The sequence below is a fragment of the Dipodomys ordii genome, unplaced genomic scaffold (genome assembly GCF_000151885.1).
Source record: "Dipodomys ordii isolate 6190 unplaced genomic scaffold, Dord_2.0 Scaffold235, whole genome shotgun sequence".
Lineage (NCBI taxonomy): Eukaryota > Metazoa > Chordata > Mammalia > Rodentia > Heteromyidae > Dipodomys > Dipodomys ordii.
In genome coordinates this window covers 239,358-256,735 of record NW_012267451.1, presented here as the reverse complement: position 1 = coordinate 256,735, position 17,378 = coordinate 239,358, and the positions used below count along the sequence as shown (strand labels likewise).

The following is a 17,378-nucleotide window of genomic DNA, read 5'->3' as shown; positions in this document are numbered from 1 at the left end:
CTTATTCCACTCGTTTTCTTCCATTCCATATGTTGTTTATTGCTTTTATAAAAATGATGTACAGAGGGGTTATAGTTTCATAAGTAAGATGAAGAATATGTTTCTTATTTTGGGGGGGTTCTGGTTATGGGGCCTGAACCCTGGGCCTGGGCACTGTCCCTCAGCTCTTCAGCTCAAGGCTAACACTCTACCACCTGAGACACAGTGCCACTTCTGGCTTTTTTTCTGCTTATGCAGTGCTGAAGAACCAAACCCCGGGCCTCATGCATGCAAGGCAAGTACTCTACCACTGAACCATCTTCCCAGCACCAAAGAATATATTTCTTTTTGAATAATATCTCCCCTTCCCTCACTATTTTCCCTCCCATCTGCACCTACCAGTTCTACAGTTTATATTCCACACAATTAACCTTCATCCAACCATTTCTTTTGTTTACCCATTGTTCCACCATTTCTGTGGCTTCATGCCCACCCTAAGACACATGAGTGAACAAGCAAATGGTAATCCAAAACAGCAATATACAATTAAAACCTGTTTTCTGTTTCCTGCAGTGGATTTAGACAGATCTTGTTTTATATCATCAGTTGCACATAGGTATTGCACCTTGCCTTCATATTCCTTTTCTGAGAATATTCTCTTTTGTTCTCACTGTGAGGAATGCCTAGAGACTGTGTAACTCATCATGTCCTAATGGTTTGTCTTTCACCATTGATTTTATTTACTTGTAGATTTTATAGGTACGTTATACCCACTGCGCTCAGAGAACTATGTAACTTATGTTTCTCTGGGTCTGGCTTACACTCCTTTCTTACAGTCATTGAGGGCCATTGATAGTGAATTGAGTTTCTTGGAATCCACCTATCATTTGGACTGAAGGTTTCATTCATTCAGCCATTCTAACTCTTATTGGTAGAGTTTCCTACATTTCCATACCCGGTCATTATTGACAAATCACTTCTCACTACTGCCATTAGGTAAGTACTCCAGGTTAATTGAAGCTTCTTCTACGCTTTCTCTCCTTTTAGAGACTTCATTGTTTAGTGAGTTCAATACTAGTGAGTTTTGACTTTTGGATCACAAGGTTTCATTTGTCTGTTATACATTCTGTGGTACTAAGGGAGATTAATATAGGTTAAACAAACTATTTTGGACTGAAGACAATTATCCATGATGATGAGAATGAAAGAAGTGGAAATACACAGACAAGTAGTGGAGGGTAATGATCAAATCCTTAAGTGAATTACAGAAATGCTCTAATGAAGCTTTTTTATTTAAATGTTTGTGGAAATTTTTCATTTACTATATTAAGATTAAAATATTCAAGAAATACAAATCAAAATTGTCACTGCTTTGTATTCTTTCCATCATTTGAAATATTGAATATCTGTGTATTATAGTAATAACTAGATATATTAAAATTTTTCCCTCTTCATAAGACTTACATGCATGATTTCTCTAGTATATTTACAATGTTAGTACATTTTCAGCTCAAATGTAGCATCATACTTACTAGTAAATTCCATACATTTTTCTAAATTTTATTTTCTTTAGGTAGTTGTACAAAAGAGTTGCCATTTAACGGAGCCTCTTTATACTCTGTGCCTTCATCAATGCCACCCCTGCTAACATTTTTTTGTAGGTTGTAGGCATTGAACTCTGGGCCTTGGTGCTTTTCCTGAGCTCTTCAGCTCAAGGTGAGTGCTCTACCACCTGAGCCACAGTGCCACTTCCCATTTTCTGGTGGTTTATTGGAGGAAAGAGTCTCATGGACTTTCTTGCCCAGGCTGGCTTTGAATCACAATCCTCAGATTCTCAGTCTCCTGAGCAGCTAGGATTACAGGAATGTGCCACCAGTGCCCAGCACTATTAACATTCTTACTCACACCTGCTACCACACAATTTCCTTCACTTTTCATGCTTTTAGATAATGTATAGAATTTTTGCCATCTAACAATTGATGCATACTTTATGTTTATTTATGTGTATACACCACACAAGTATTCCATTACAACCTATTGTGGGTTTTGACTCTTATTTTCTAAAGAATTACATTATTTTTGTTCTTAATCGATTCCATTATATCTCAATTAACCCATGGATAGATGCTTTGCTGCTACCCAGTAATATTCTAGTTCCCACTAATGAGGGAAATCATGCAACCTGGGTCTGGTTTACTTCACTTAACATAATCTTCTCTAAATGTCTCTAAGTGTTTAATGCCATTCTTTGTAATTGAAGAGCAATTGCATTGTGTAAAGAGACCACAATTTCTTTATCCATTTGTCCATTGAGGGACATCTTGGCTGCTTTCCTATCATGACTATTATAAAGAAAGCTGCAATAAACATGATTGTGTTAATAGCATTATTGTATCCTTGTTTTGTGCTCTATAGGATAAATGCCCAGAAGAGGAGATGCTGGATTCTAGGGCTGTTCTATGTTTAGTTTTTTTGAGGACCTTCCATACTGCTATTCAGACTGGTTGAACAAATTTACATTCCCACCAACAATGTAATAGAGTTCCCTTTTGGCCACATCCTTGCCCACATTAATTATTGTATTCGTTAAAGTTTGCATTCTAACTAGAGTGAGGTGCAATGGCAGTGTTGTTTTGATTTGCATTTCCTTTATGACCAGGGATGAGGAACATTTTTTTCATTTGGCTAATAGCCATTCTTATTTCTTCTTCTGAGAAGTCTCTTTTTTTGTTTTTCAATATATGTTTATTGTGAAAATACCATACAGAGGGGTTACAATTACATGAGCAAGGTATGAGTACATTTCTTATCAAACATTGTTGCCTACTCCTTTGTTTCACCTTACCATCCCTTTCCATCTGCCCCCCCTCAAGTTCCCCCAGCCCCCACGGCCCGCCCCCTCCCACCCTACCCCTGTATGATCCCGGTTTTCACTGTGTTTGATGTTGGTATTATTTGGGAAGGGGAAGGGAAAAAACAAATTGTTTAAATAGGGATACAGGTGGACCCTTGCAACAATGAGATAAGACGTCTCTCTTAAATTCTTTAGCTCATTTATTACTCATGTTACTGTTTCTTTGAGGGATAAGTATACTTTTTGAGTTTGAACTATGTTTTGAGCTCTAAGTATATTTTGGATATGAAGCCTTTCATGATGGATAGCTGGAAAAAAATCTCCCATTCCCTGATCTTTCTATTTATATTCTCTTTCATAATCTTTTCTAATTCTCTTTTATTACTTGGGTTGCTGTTCCATTGATGATTCAATGTTTTGATCTCAAAGTATATATTGGATATAAGGCCTTTCTCTAGGGATAGCTGGTAAACAAAACCTCACAATTTATGATTTTTTTTCTATGTAGCTTGTTAGCTATGCCCTTTGCAGTCCAGAAACCTTTAAGTTCGATGTTGATCCTTTAATCCATTCTTTTTTGGTTCTGATTTTGGAATTTTCCTCAGAAAGATTTTATTTGTTCCCAAGAGCCCTACATGTCCCCTACCCTTTCCTATAAAACACTCACAATTTCTGCCCTTACACTGAAGTCTTTCATCCAGTTTGAATTGATGTTTGTATAAGGTGATGTATGGATATCTAGTTTCAGTTTTCTGCACATGGATGTTCAATTTTTCCAGCATCATTTGTTCAGCCTATAATTTGGACTCCTTTATCAAATATCTGATGGATACAGGTCTTTGAGTTCATTTCTGGGTCTTCTATTCTGTTCCATTGATTCTCCGGTGTTTATTTTTGCCAGCACTAAGCTTTTTTTCATTACTATGGCTCTATAATAGAGTTGAAACTTTGGTAATGTTATTCTTCCAGCACTGTTCTGACTGCTAAGAATTTCTTTGATATTCATTGTCATTTTTTATTTTCCATAAATTTCTGGATTGCTTTCTCTCTCTCTTTGAAGAATTTTGTTGGAATTTGGACGGATATTGCATTTCATTTGTAAATTGCTTTGGGCATTATTGTTATTTTTTTCACGCTTCCTCTTTCAATTGATGAGTGCAACAGATCTTGTCCATCTGCTTAAGTAGTTTTAGATTTTCTTTTTCAAATTTTTAAAGTTTTCACTATAGAGGTCCTTCACCTATTGGTTAATTTGAGGAAATTACAAATCAGGTTGCTTTTTGAATTTCAGCCTTGATCCTCTTGACAGTAACATAAAGAAAGAAAGACAATATTTTGGGGTTGACTTCATACCTGGCTCTTTTGTGAAAGTTCTAGTTCAAATCTAGTACCTTTGGGTAGGAGATTTTGGAGTCCATTATGTACTGTACGAGATCATCTGTGAGAAGGGATAGGTTTATTTCTTGCTACCCTTTTGGTATCCTGTTTGTATCTTGCATACTGCTCTTCCTAAGAATTCCAATACTATGTTGAAGAGAAATGGAGAGAATGGATATCCTTGTCTTGTTCATGATTTTAGATGAAATGGCTGTAGTTGTTCAACATTGAGCATAATGCTGGTATAGGCTTCTCTTATACAGCCTTTATTAGTGAGGACTGTTCCAAGGATTCCTTGCTTTTCCCGAGTGTTTATCATAAATGGATGTTGGATCTTATCAGAGGCTTTTTCTCCATCGATCGAGATGCTTATGTGCTTCCTGCCCTTGCTTCGGTTGATGTGTTTTAATTCGTCGTTAATTGACTTACCCGTGTTACACCAGCTTTGCATCCCTGGGATAAATGCACCTTCATCTTAGTGTATGAATTTTTCATCAGTTTTTGGATTCCATTTACTAGTATTGATTTGAGAACTGTTGCATCAATATTCATCAAGGAGGTAAGTCTGAAGTTCTCTTTTCTCGATGTGATCTTATCAGGTTTGGAAATTACAATATTGCTGGCTTCACAAAATGAGTAATTTCCTTGAAGACTTTGAGAAGTATTGGTGATAATTCTCCTTTAAAGGTCTTTTAGGATTCAGATATAAAGCCATCTGGTCCTGGGCTTTTGGAAAATAGGTCTCTTATTTTTAATTCAATAACATTGTTTGTGATGGGTCTGTTTATTTATTTTATTTTATTTATTAGTTTTTTATTTTTAGTGTTTCTGAAGAGTTGATATAGAAAAGGGTTAAAGTTACCTGAGTTAGGTAATCAGTAATGAGTACAATTCATTTGAACCATGTCTCCCTTCCCATCACTGTCTCACTCTTTCTCTTCTGACTACAAACACAAACAGCCAGTTCATTTTCCATATAGTGCCTAGTGAGAATCAATGTTGTACTTGTTCATTCTGTTCCTCTCTTTTTGTTGGTCATAGGGCTTGAACACTGGACATGTGTGCTGCCCCTCAGCTGTTCATCTCAAGGCTAGTGCTTGACTACTTGAGCCACAGCACCACTTCTGGTTTTCTCCTGGTTTACTGGAGATAAGTATCTCACAGCCTTTCCTGCCTGGGCTGGCTTTGAACAACAATCCCAAGATATCAGTGTTCTGAGTAAATAGGATTAAAGGCAGGAGCCACTCACACCTCTCCTCTGTTCCAGCTTTTATGAGCTCTCTCTTACCTTGCCAAAAACAAACAAAAAATAAGACAAAAGGTAAAGAGAGTAAAAGGCAGACACAATGTCAAGTAAAAATACATTCTATTTCCTTTCCTTACAGTTCACTTCAAGCTGTGTTATTTATATATTCATTTGTACATAGCTATGAGGACTATGTCCATCATTCCTGTGCATATCCTCCTTTGGCCTCTGTATGTTAATGTATAGGGCTCTAAATAATTAATCATCTCCCAGCATGTGCACATTTATTTATCTATTTAAGTGACTTAGTGTGCTTATTTTTAGATTTGTAGACATGTCCTACTTACCAAAAATGAGGAAAAACATGCAGCCTATATTTCTTTTGCTCTGACTTACTTTACTTAATTTAATTTTCTGAAGCTTTCTATTTCCTACAAATGGTACAGTATCATTCTTTTTGATGGATGAGTAGAATTCCATTGTGCATATTTCTCAAATTTTCTTGTTCTTTTTTCCATCAAGGGACATCTAGGTTGATTCCATATTTTGGCTATAAATTCTCCCATAAATATAGTTGTTCTTATGGTGTTAGTTTGACCTGGTTTGTGGTCCATTGGTTAAATGCCCAGGAGTGGAATTTCTGGGTCATAGGGAAGCTCTATACTTAGTCTTTTAAGGAAGGAACCTCAATAATGTTTTCGATAGTGGTTGAACAAGTTTACATTCCCACCAACAGTTTAATAGGGTGGCTTTTGGGCCACATTCCTACCATCATTTGTTATTGTTAGTTTTGCTGATAAAGGCCGTTCTAACTAATGTGAAGTGGAATCTCAATGTTATTTTGATTTACATTTCTTTTTTGGCCAGACATGTTGAGCAGTTATTCATGTGTTTATTGGCCATTCTTTTTTTTTCCTGTATGAAGTGTCTCTTTCGATCTTTATCCCATTTATAGATTGGGCTGTTGAGTTTGGGGGACCTTATTTTGGAGGGTTTAATTTTTTTATCTCTATGTGTATTCTGGATATAAGACCTTTGTCTAATATATAGCCAGTTAAGATTTTCTATTTATCTTATTCTCTATATTCCTTTCTACCAGACACTGTTCGCTTAGGTACAATCCTATTTATCTAGCCATTCTTTGATTTGTTCTGATTCTAAATGTTTGCTTTGAAAATTTGGCCCCATGCTTAAAAGTCGTGCATCTCCCCTACCCTTTCCTGTAACACTTGCACAGTATCTGGCTTTACATTGAGGTCTTTGATCCATTTAGACGTGATTCTGGTGCAAAGGGTTCTATGGGTATCTAGTTTCAGTTATTTTACTAAAGACACTGAATATGTCCATAAACATTCATACAAAGGCTAACTTTCTTCAAAGATGTGTTTTGGCACCTTATTAAATATTAGATGGCTATATGTTTGTGGGCCTATTTCTGTCTTGTCTTCTGTTCCAGGAATGCTGAGACGAATTCTTGTGTCAACACCAAGATTTGTGTATTGCTCTGGGTTTGTAATATAGCTTGAAGATTGCTGTTGATATTTCTCCAGCACTGTTCTTCCTGCTAAGGATTTTTTCCTATTCTCAATCTTTTATTCCATATGAATATTTGAAATGATTACTCTATTTCTTTGAAGACAGTCATTGTGATTTTGATGGATATTACATTGAATTAGTATATTGCTCTAAGCAGAATTGCCATTTTCCTGACTGTAAGGTCACCTTGGGAATGTGGAACAGACTCCACCTTCCTCTTGGTTGTCTTCCCTCAGTACCTGCCTCACCTAGATAAATGGCACACTTGGAGGCAGTCACCTTCTTCCCTCCCTGAGGTCACATCAGCATCTGGTGTGGTCACACTTTCTCCTGCCCCTAGGCTTGATAAGTCATGGTGAGGCTGTGGTTTGACCCTTTTTTAAATAAGTTTTTTTTATTGTGAAAATACTGTACAGACAGGTTACAGTTACATGAGCTAGGCAATGAGTAGATTTCTTTTCCAGCATTGTTGCCTCCTCCTTTGTTATTCCCCTACCATCCCATCCCTCCCACCTCCTCAACTACATCCCCTACTCCCTCTCCACTTCCCCTCCCTCCATGCCTAAATTTTATCCCTGCTGCTTAGGCTTCCAAATTGACCAGAGGCAGCCTGGAGCTGGAAAATAAACGTTTCCTTTGCCTGAATACCACATGCTGCTCTCTTTTTCCTCAGCTGTGATTTAATTTATCTAACAATGACATTAATTCTCCCAGATCAGAAGCATGACATATTTTCCAATTTCCTTAAGTCTATTTCTTTTTCTTTTTCAGAGTCTTAAAGTTTTCATAGTATACATGCTTCCCATCTTTGGATGAATCCAAAGCATTTTATTTTTGGGGGGAATAGAATGGCTTTTCTGATATCAGCATCAGACACCTCATTGTTGACACACAGGAAGGCTACTGACTTTTGTGGGTTGATTTATGCCCTGCTATTTTGCCAGAGTTTTGAATCAACTCAGTAGTAATCCTGGGGAATCTACAGGATTCTTTAAATACAGGATCATAACATCTGCAAATATGAAAAATATGAATAGCTTTATTTCTTCTTCTATTTTGATTCCCTTTATGTGCTTCTCCTACCTTGGTGCTCTTGCTAGGAGTTCCAACGTTTCGTTGTAGAAGAGTGGATAGTATGCATCCATATTTTGTTCACAATTTTATAGGGAATGGTTTTAACTTTTCCACATTAAGTATACTTCTGGATCTATGTTTGTCATATACAGCCTTTATTATCTTGAGTAACATTCCCTGGATTCCTATCTTCGGTAGAGCTTACTGTAAAGGAGTATTGCATTTTGCCAAATGTTTTCTCGGAGCCTTTGACATGATCATGTGGTTCTTTTCCTTGCTTCTGTTGATGTGGTGAATTACATTAATTGGCTTCCATATATTGAACCAAATTTACAACCCTGGAATGGATCCATTTGATCATAATGTATAATTTTTTGGGGGTGGGGCAGGGTTGGGGTCAGTTGTTGAATTCAGTTGGCCAGAATTTTGTTGAGGACTTTTGGTAAATGTTCATCAAAGAGATGAGTCTAGATTTCTCTATTTTTTTGATGAGTTCCTACCTGGTTTTCTGATTAACATGATGCTACTTTATAGAATGAGTTTGGTAGTGATCTTTCTTTTTTTATTTCATTGAAGAATGTGAGGAGTATGGGAATGGGTTATTCTCTGAAGATCTTATATAATTCAGCTGTGAATTCACTTTATCCTGGGCTTTATTTTAATGGGAGGTTCTTGATTGCCATTTCAATTTCATTACTTACTTGTTTGGGACTATTTATATGAGTTAAATCTTGTTCAGTTTGGGGATTTCAATTTTCTCTAGTGATGCTTCCATTTCTCCCAGCTTCTCAAAATTATTGGTATAAGGATCTGAGAAGAATCCCCTACTAATACTGTGAATCTTGCATATTTCTCTTGTTATGTTCACAATTTCCCATCTAATTTTGTAAATTTAGGTGTTCACTTCTTTTCTAAGTAGAATTTGCTAAGTGTCAAGTTTGATAATTTTTTCAAAGAACTACTTTTTGTTTAGTTGATCCATTCTATGGCATATTTATTCATTAGGTCCTTTTTCTAAGCTATATTTTTGTTAGCTGATTCTATTAATTTGACGTTTGGCTTATTCCTGCCTAGAGTATGAGGTTCTTGCTTGTGTTTTCCACGAATTCTTCCATTAATTTTTGGTTAGTCTCATCTCACACACACAAATTGTCTTATGCATAATTTCAATTGTCATTCATTAAAGTTATCAGCAATGCTTTTAGTGTATTTTTTCAAGTGTATTCTCAGCTCCTATTCATGTACTCTGTTGTCTAGATATTTCCTGGAATAAGCTCTTTTAGCCCTAATGCTGTCTTCTCTAAAAGGTGTAAGGTAATTGCTGTCTACTGTTGGATTTCAGCTCTACTTAAGAAGAGAGAAAGGGTCAGATAATGTGATGTCAGGAAAATGAACCCTTAGATATGTATTTTAATGTTTTTTTTCTTTCATGCATGTGTTTCTAACACATTTATAAGATTATCTCTTTGTTGCTTTGTATGTCCCTCCCCCACAGTATAACCACTGCTTTCACTATATTTGATGTCAGTATAACTTGAGGAGGAGATGGGGAAAAACCAGTTGTTTAAGGATACAGGTGGACCTGTTGCAACAATGAGAAGTACAAGTTGTCATGTCCAAAACGAACTTTACAACATCGGTGCGGGGGGGGGGGGGGGGGAAGGGGGGAAAAAGAAGAGAGAAAGGCTATATAATGAAGAGTAGGTTAGCTTATGTATTTGTTTTACAAACAACAAATCATCTTGTATGAACACATATTTCAAATCATCATATCTGTAGACCCAGATATTTATCTTGGAGATTTACATTCTCAGAAGACTGAGGAAGAGAAAGGATAAAAGCAGATTCTCAGCTCAGTGTGTCAGAAATCAGGGATGTTCTGCACTGCAATTTCCATAGGAATGGCCTGACTTAGGATCCTTTAGAGGAAGATCCTCAGTTGCCAGATGTAACTTGATTCTAGTTGTTACTGGAGTTAAATGCAGCTGTTCCCATCAGAGATGCTGGGATGGAGAACATAATGGGGGATGTAATAATTTTTAGAAATTTCCTGTGTAGATCAGGTACTGGTGTTGTTTTCCCAGGCACCTCCCTGGCTGCATTTGTTCCCAGGGGTGTTGCTGACCACACATGGGAGATTTAGGGCGAATTGGGTTCTTTGCTGGCACAGGGACAGGTCCTGGTATTTTTTCTCAGATGTTCCCTAGCTATGTGCCCTGTTGCTGTCAATCAGCAGGAGTTTTGAGTTGGGATCTGTAGTTTGATAGCAGAGGGGCAGAGATGTATTCTAGGGGACTTTCCTCTATAGCTGCAGAAGGGGTGGGAAAATAATTTGTATGCTTTTTTCTTCAAATATGTTCCCCTCCTCTTCAGCTTGTGGAAGAACTCAGTCAGGGCACTTGGGTCACCAAAGAAGCTGGTCTTCTAAGATTGGGGTACCTCAATGTGTACTCACAGATTCTGGAGCAAATATGGGCCAGCGAAGTCTTGGTGAGGGATTTCTGTGTTCTCATGTGGCAGTGTCTAACACATTTTCTTGATTTACTCCCTACTCTTCTCCATCCCCTCTACCCGCCCCCACTGTGTGGTGTCTCTCTCCTCCTTTTGGTCTCCCTGCATAGTCTGGGGCAACACAGGGCCTAGATTCCAGTAGTTCAGCAGGGGTGTGTGTGCTGCCTTGCTGTTTTCTGTTTTGGCATTATTGTGGTGGGATATCTTCTTCTGTCTTATAATGACTCTGTGGTTTAAACTTTGATTGGTATGGATCTCATAAAGTGGAGTGTGTGTTGGGAACCTAAATCTCTATTTGGTCAGAGATAGCTTGGTAATTTACCAGTGATGATACCACCACCTTCCTAGAAGTATCAGGCCTATTTTAGATGTGTATCAGTAAAGTCTTGACTTGATAGTTTTCTAATTTGTTGATGCAAGTAATCATGGATATGGACTGTCATCTGAGCACTGCCTTTGTTGTACCCACATTGAGTTGGTATTTCATGTCTTCATTTGCATCGAATCCTAGAACTTAGTAAATTTCCTTTCTTATATCTTTGAAGATGTGCTTATTACTCAGTATTGAATTGTTCCCTTTCCATGATTTTATCATTTTCCATGATGGGTTTTCATGTTGAGTATACTTGTTGAGTATACTTCCTCATATCTTTTCCTTGATTATTAATCGTTTTGTCCCTCTTTTTTACATTTTATTGTCAAGGTGCTGTATAGAGTGGTTACAGTTATATAAGTAAGATAGTGATTACATTTCTTGTCTAACTTGTAACTCCTCTCTCATTTATGTCCCTCCCTCCTTGCTGCCTCCAAGCTCCCCCAAAGTTATACTGATCATATCCAACATATTGTCTTATTAGTATTGCTGTTGCATTGGTTCCCCCTTTGTCCTTTGTCTCACTATTTTGATGCTCACCTTCCCTTCTCTAGTTCAGATAAATGTATATACAATACTCAGGGTATGAAAATCAAATATAGTGACCACAGGGTATAAATCAAAGGGGGGAAACAAAAGAAGAAATGCACTCATTACCTTGCTCATGTAATTGTAACCCCCCGTTAGGTTTTTTAACAATCAAAAAGAAAAAAAAGAAATCATGTAGTACATAGACTGAAATTTTACTTTGATATTTCTTGTAGGAAAGGCATGGTGGAGATATATTCTCTTAATTGGGCTTGTCTGAGAACATATTTATACCTTCCATATTACTAAAGGATATCTTTGTAATACAATAGTCTTGGTGTATAATTTAGATATTTGTATCTTCAGTACTGTAAAAGTCTCGTGAAATGTTCTCCTGACTCCTATGGATTCTACTGAGGAGTCAGCAGTTAGGAAAACAGGGGTCCAACTGTAAGTTATGGGTCCAATTTCTGTTTTAGCCTAAAGAATCTTTCATTTATATGTATTTCACTTGTAGAGCTTGTTCATAACACTGTAGATGTCATGGTCAAAACTTTGATTATACTTCCATTGTTAAGTATCTTACATTGTGTCCTTGTTTTCATTAGGAAATTTAAATTCTGTCACATGCATTTAGAACATACATTTAAACTTTTTTGCATTCCCAAACATCTACTGAATCCCCAAAACTCTAATATATACTCATTCTTACTTACAGTTTTAAACTCTATAGATGCATGTTCAATCAACTTTTCTTCAACCTCACTATTCTGTTCTGTTTTGAAGGCTTCATTAACATGATAGGCTTTCACATATACCCACACTAAATGTTGAGTCATCCTTTTTTGTATTTTCATTATGCCTTCATTATTTCCTTTTTATAACAATGGCTTTTGATTTCATTATATTAATTTCTTTTTTTTCCAGGGCTGAGGACCAAACCCAGGGCCTTGCGTGTGCCAGGCTGGCACTCTTCCACTGGGCTAAACCTCCAGCCCCTATATTAATTTCTTTAGAATATGCACAGGCACAAACACACCCTTGCACACAGGCAGGACAGAGAGAAAGAAACAAAAATACTTTGATCCTTTCTATTATTTTCTTCATTCCTTTTCAGTATCACAATCTGAATATTCTGGGAAGAGAGTTGTGATCATAGCATTGAACCAAGATGGACTTGGAATTGGGATTTCAATATAAAGCTTGCTTACAATTCTCTTTTCATCACCCATGTTGGAGGTTCCTCTCCCCATAAGTAGTTACTTGGAATTGGATACATTTTCTTTGTTTTGTTACATAAATAATAATAAAACTCCCTCACCTCATATTTGAGCTCTTTCTCTGGTTGATATTACAGGAAGAACTGCTCAATAGTTTGGGTCTGTTAGCACACCCTGGTATCGGTTCTTTCATAAAAATACCCTTTGCAGGCAAGCCCCACAATTGGGAATAAAAAGCCCTTTGCTTCTGAAAGTTGCTCTTAAATTGATTACTCATTATACTGGCTGCGACATAAGTACATAATATAAAATTAGTGACTCAACACACAAGATTTATTTTTCACACAGGTGGACCTAATTGCCCTAAGATAAAGGCAACAGAGTATTTACAGTCTCACCAAAACCTAATCCACAGACAACAAGTTTTTGCTGTGGTTCATGTGATAACGGGGTGCAAGTTCTCTCTCATGTCTTAGAAATGCATTTCTCAATATAATTCATGGAAAAATTGCCTTCATATCCTTACCTAATTCTATACACAACCATAAGACATTACATTCGCATTCCAACCCAAATGGGGATAGTGTTTTGATATATTCACTGGCACAGAAGCAGTATTCAATCCATCAAAGCTATAAATTTTGAAAAAGTGACTCAATTTCTATTCTCATTATGCAGAATCTTAAAGGATTATCAGCTTGTTTTGGCCTTGGCTTTTGCTATTGAGCAGATCAACAAAAACCCTTCTCTTTTACACAACTTAACTCTGGGATTCGATATCTATGATGCTCAATACAGAGGTTGGACAGTGCTTAGGAATCCCTTCACGTGGCTCTTTGGGAATTACAAGATTCCAAACTACTCCTGTATGAGAGACAGCAGGTCTGTAGCAGTGTTTACAGGACCATCAACAGTAACATCTGACCAGATTGGGACATTGCTGAGACTCTACAGATTTCCACAGGTGAGAGTAGAAAGTGTGGAAGGATATAAAAATGCATAATTTGGTGTTACCAGAAAATTATAGGAAGAGACTGGACTTAAATATTAAATTTTGTGGTATGAAAGAATAAGTACTCAAAGATTGGGGAATCTATCTATCTAAATATCTATTTATATCCACTGTTTGGAAAATGAAATGGAAGAGTTCAAACAGACAAATGGATAATTTATTGTTTTATCAATGATTTTCTTTAATAAATTAGAAAATGGAAAATGACTTTGCAGTGTGAAAATATGTTGAGCAGGGTACTGATGGCGCACAGTTGTAATCTTAGCAACTCAGGAAACTTGTATCTCCAATTCACCAGAAAGAGAACAAAATGAATGAGTCAAGAGATATAGCACTAGTCTTGAGGGTAAAAGCCAAATAAATGCAAAAGGCCATTGGTTGGTGCCTCTTAACTGGCATGCACACACACATACACACACGCAAGATATTATGTTGAATGAAGTAAGTCTTGTTCACAATGAGAAGGGGTCAATGCATTCTCTTACCTGTGAAAATTAGATCTAAAATATGAATATGTAATATGAAATAAATATGGAACACTCATAGCCATTTACATAAATATATTATCTCTGAGAGTAAAGTAAGATATACAAAGGGGTAGAACTCCATGCTGTAATTTTTCTGATTTAGTGACACCAGACAGCACCAGAAAACTGAAGCTTATCTTGACTGAGTGGGGTAGGTGTTAAGACAAAAAGGCAGATGATTACAGAATGTATGGGTGAGAAAACAAACAACATAGTCAATGGACACATGTGAAAATTGAATTAGGAAAGTCAGGGAGTGGGAGGGATTGATATAGATGTGAAGTTGATAGAAATAGTTGCAAAGATCAAGAGACCCTTTACAAATGAATTCATATGTTGTACAAATATTAAAAATAATTAAATTATTTTTCAAAAATTATATCAAAATCTACCTTCCGCCAACTGGTTCTTAACATACTTCAGATATTTTGATGCATAGCGATCTTCTCATTCATGGAGCTTTCAACTTTTTCCCTTTAGTTTACCGTTGGTTCCTTTGATCAATCCCTGAGTGACCTTAACAAGTTTCCTGCTCTCTATCAGATGGCCAAAAAGGACACCTCAATAACCACTGCTATGGTGTCCTTACTGCTTTACTTCAGCTGGAACTGGGTGGGACTGATGACCTCACAAAATGAGAATGGTGTGTCGGTTCTTGCTGAATTAAAAGAAGAGATGGCCAAGAACAGACTTTGTGTGGCCTATGAGGTAGTGATCTCAAGCCAAGACCTGCAACATTTATACAATATGATGGGAAATTACAATGACATTAACAAAGCTTCAGCACGTGCAGTCATTATATATGGTGATCAAGATTCACTAAAAGCTTTAATGTTGGGTATTGAGCAAATACTCATAAAAGGCAAAGTTTGTATCATGAACTCACAGTGGGATTTCACCCTGAAAAGGAAGTATTTCATGCTAGGCTCATTGCATGTACCTCTTATTTTTACACACCATTATGCAGATGTTTCTGGATTTACAGATTTTGTCAAAGCAATTCATCCTTCCAAATACCCTGAAGACTTTGTTCTTGCGAAGCTGTGGTTTCTGTCATTTAATTGCTCATATTCTGAGTCTGACTGTGTGTCATGGGACAACTGTGTTCATGATGCTTCTTTGGATTGGTTGCCTGGGCATATTTTTGACATGACTATGTCTGGAGACAGTTACAATGTATACAATGCTGTGTATGCTGTGGCCCAGGCTCTCCATGAGCTGCTTCTTCATCAAACAGAAGTTCCAACACTGGGAAATAGAAAAGAAATAGTGCCTTCCCCAGTACAGGTAATGTCTTCTATGTTAGAGGGAACACACGCAGAGGAAAAGTTCTTTCTAGAGTGGTTTCTTCTTTTTTTGTCGGTTGTGGGGCTTGAACTCTGGGCCTGAATGCTGTCCCTCAGCTCTTCAGCTCAAGGCAAGCACTCGACTACTTGAGCTACAGTTCCACTTCCGGTTTTCTGAGTGGTTTATTGGAGATAAGAGTTTCATGTTCTTTCCTGCCTAGGCAGGCTTTGAACTGCAATCCTCAGATCTCAGCCTCCTGAGTAGCTAGGATTACAGGTGTGAGCCACCAGCACCCGGCTTCTAGAGGGGTTTCTTACTATAGGAAATTAAATATTCCTGTAAGTATGCATGAATGTTTGTGTATATAAAAGAATATATATATATACACACACACACATGCCATATATGTGTTTGTAAACATGTCATACATATCTGGGTTGCTAATAGAAATAAATATATACATATGTCTGTATTGGAAGAAATTTTCTCAAATATTAAGCTTTTTCCTTTTTATTGACAGAAACTACTGTAACCACAAAATTGAATAAACATAGATTAATATTAAAAAATAAATATTTCAGTTGCTTTTCAAAACCCTAAGAAATGCTTTTTGTTTATAGGTCTTTGAGGAACTCAATAGTTGTATGTATATGCTCTTAGGGAAACAACAGGTCTGTAACAAGGATAAAATATATTCTGTATTTCAATACATTTTTTTGGTCCATTTAGGGGATTGAACTCAGGACCTGGGCTATGTCCCTGAGTCTATTTGTGCTCAAGGCTACTGCTCAACAACTTTAGCAAAGCACTACTTCCAGCTTCTTCTGAATAGTTTATGGGAGACAAGATTTTCAAGGGTTTTTCCTGTCCCAGCTGGCTTCGTAGTGAGATCGTCTGATCTGTATCCCTTGATTAGCAAGGACTACATTCTTGAGCCACCAGCATAAATCTTATGAATTTCTTTAGTTACCAATAATCTCAACATGTTATTAGCTAGTGTTTTGAAAATTATAAATTCAGCTTTTCCCTATGAATTTCTTCAGTCATATCAACTAAACAGAATTATCCATATTTTTATAAGGGACATAGATTCATTCACCATTTGGTATTAAAATTTTTGCCACCTAAAACTATAGATGTTCATAAAAGTAGTTGTTGGGCTAAGCTGTAGCAAAATGGTTTCTCTTGAAAAAGCCCTTCTATTCATTTTCTGAGTGATCAAGCAAATTTATTTCAAAAGGATTATTTTTTTCCTCCATATGTTTTCTTCTGTGTTATTCTTGAATTCAGAATCAGACATTAAAAGGCAATTGGTAGCTTTTCTTTTTCTTTATTGAGAAAATACTGTAGAGAGGGTTTACAATTACATGGGCAAGATAATGAGTACATTTCTTATCAAGCATTGTAGCCACCTCTTTGTTTCCCCTTCCCATCCATTCTCATCCTCCCCCTGACCCCCTCCCAATCTTCCCTGCTCCCCCTGCCCCCTGCTTCTGCCGCCCCCTTCCCCCCACCAAAGATGTGAAGTTCGCTTTTGACATAACGACTTGTTGCAATGGGTCCACCTGTATCCCTATTTAAACGACTTGTTTTTCCCCTCCCCCTCTACAAATTATACTGACATCAAATACAATGAAAGCAGGGGTTATACTGTGGGGGAGGGACATAGAAAGCAACAAAGAAATATTCTTATAGGTGAGTTAGAATCAATCGCATGAAAGAAAAAAAAACATTTGAATACATATCTTAGGGTTCATTTCCCTAACATCACCTTACCTGATCTTTTCTGCTTGACTCAGACATATACTAGATATTGAAAATAAGGGAAACCATGGGACCTATGTTTCTTTGGGC

At 37.0% G+C, this 17,378-nt stretch overlaps 1 protein-coding gene across 1 annotated transcript in view; it reads left to right on the top strand.

Annotated features, from left to right (window-relative positions):
- The window catches only part of LOC106000693 (vomeronasal type-2 receptor 116-like), a 58,333-nt gene that overhangs the window by 30,729 nt on the left and 10,226 nt on the right, over positions 1–17,378 (top strand). Inside the window, exons 2-4 of the mRNA XM_013035981.1 lie at positions 6,913–6,964; positions 13,377–13,662; positions 14,718–15,524. Coding sequence (XP_012891435.1) covers positions 6,913–6,964; positions 13,377–13,662; positions 14,718–15,524 — 1,145 coding nt within the window. The remainder of the gene's footprint in view (positions 1–6,912; positions 6,965–13,376; positions 13,663–14,717; positions 15,525–17,378) is intronic.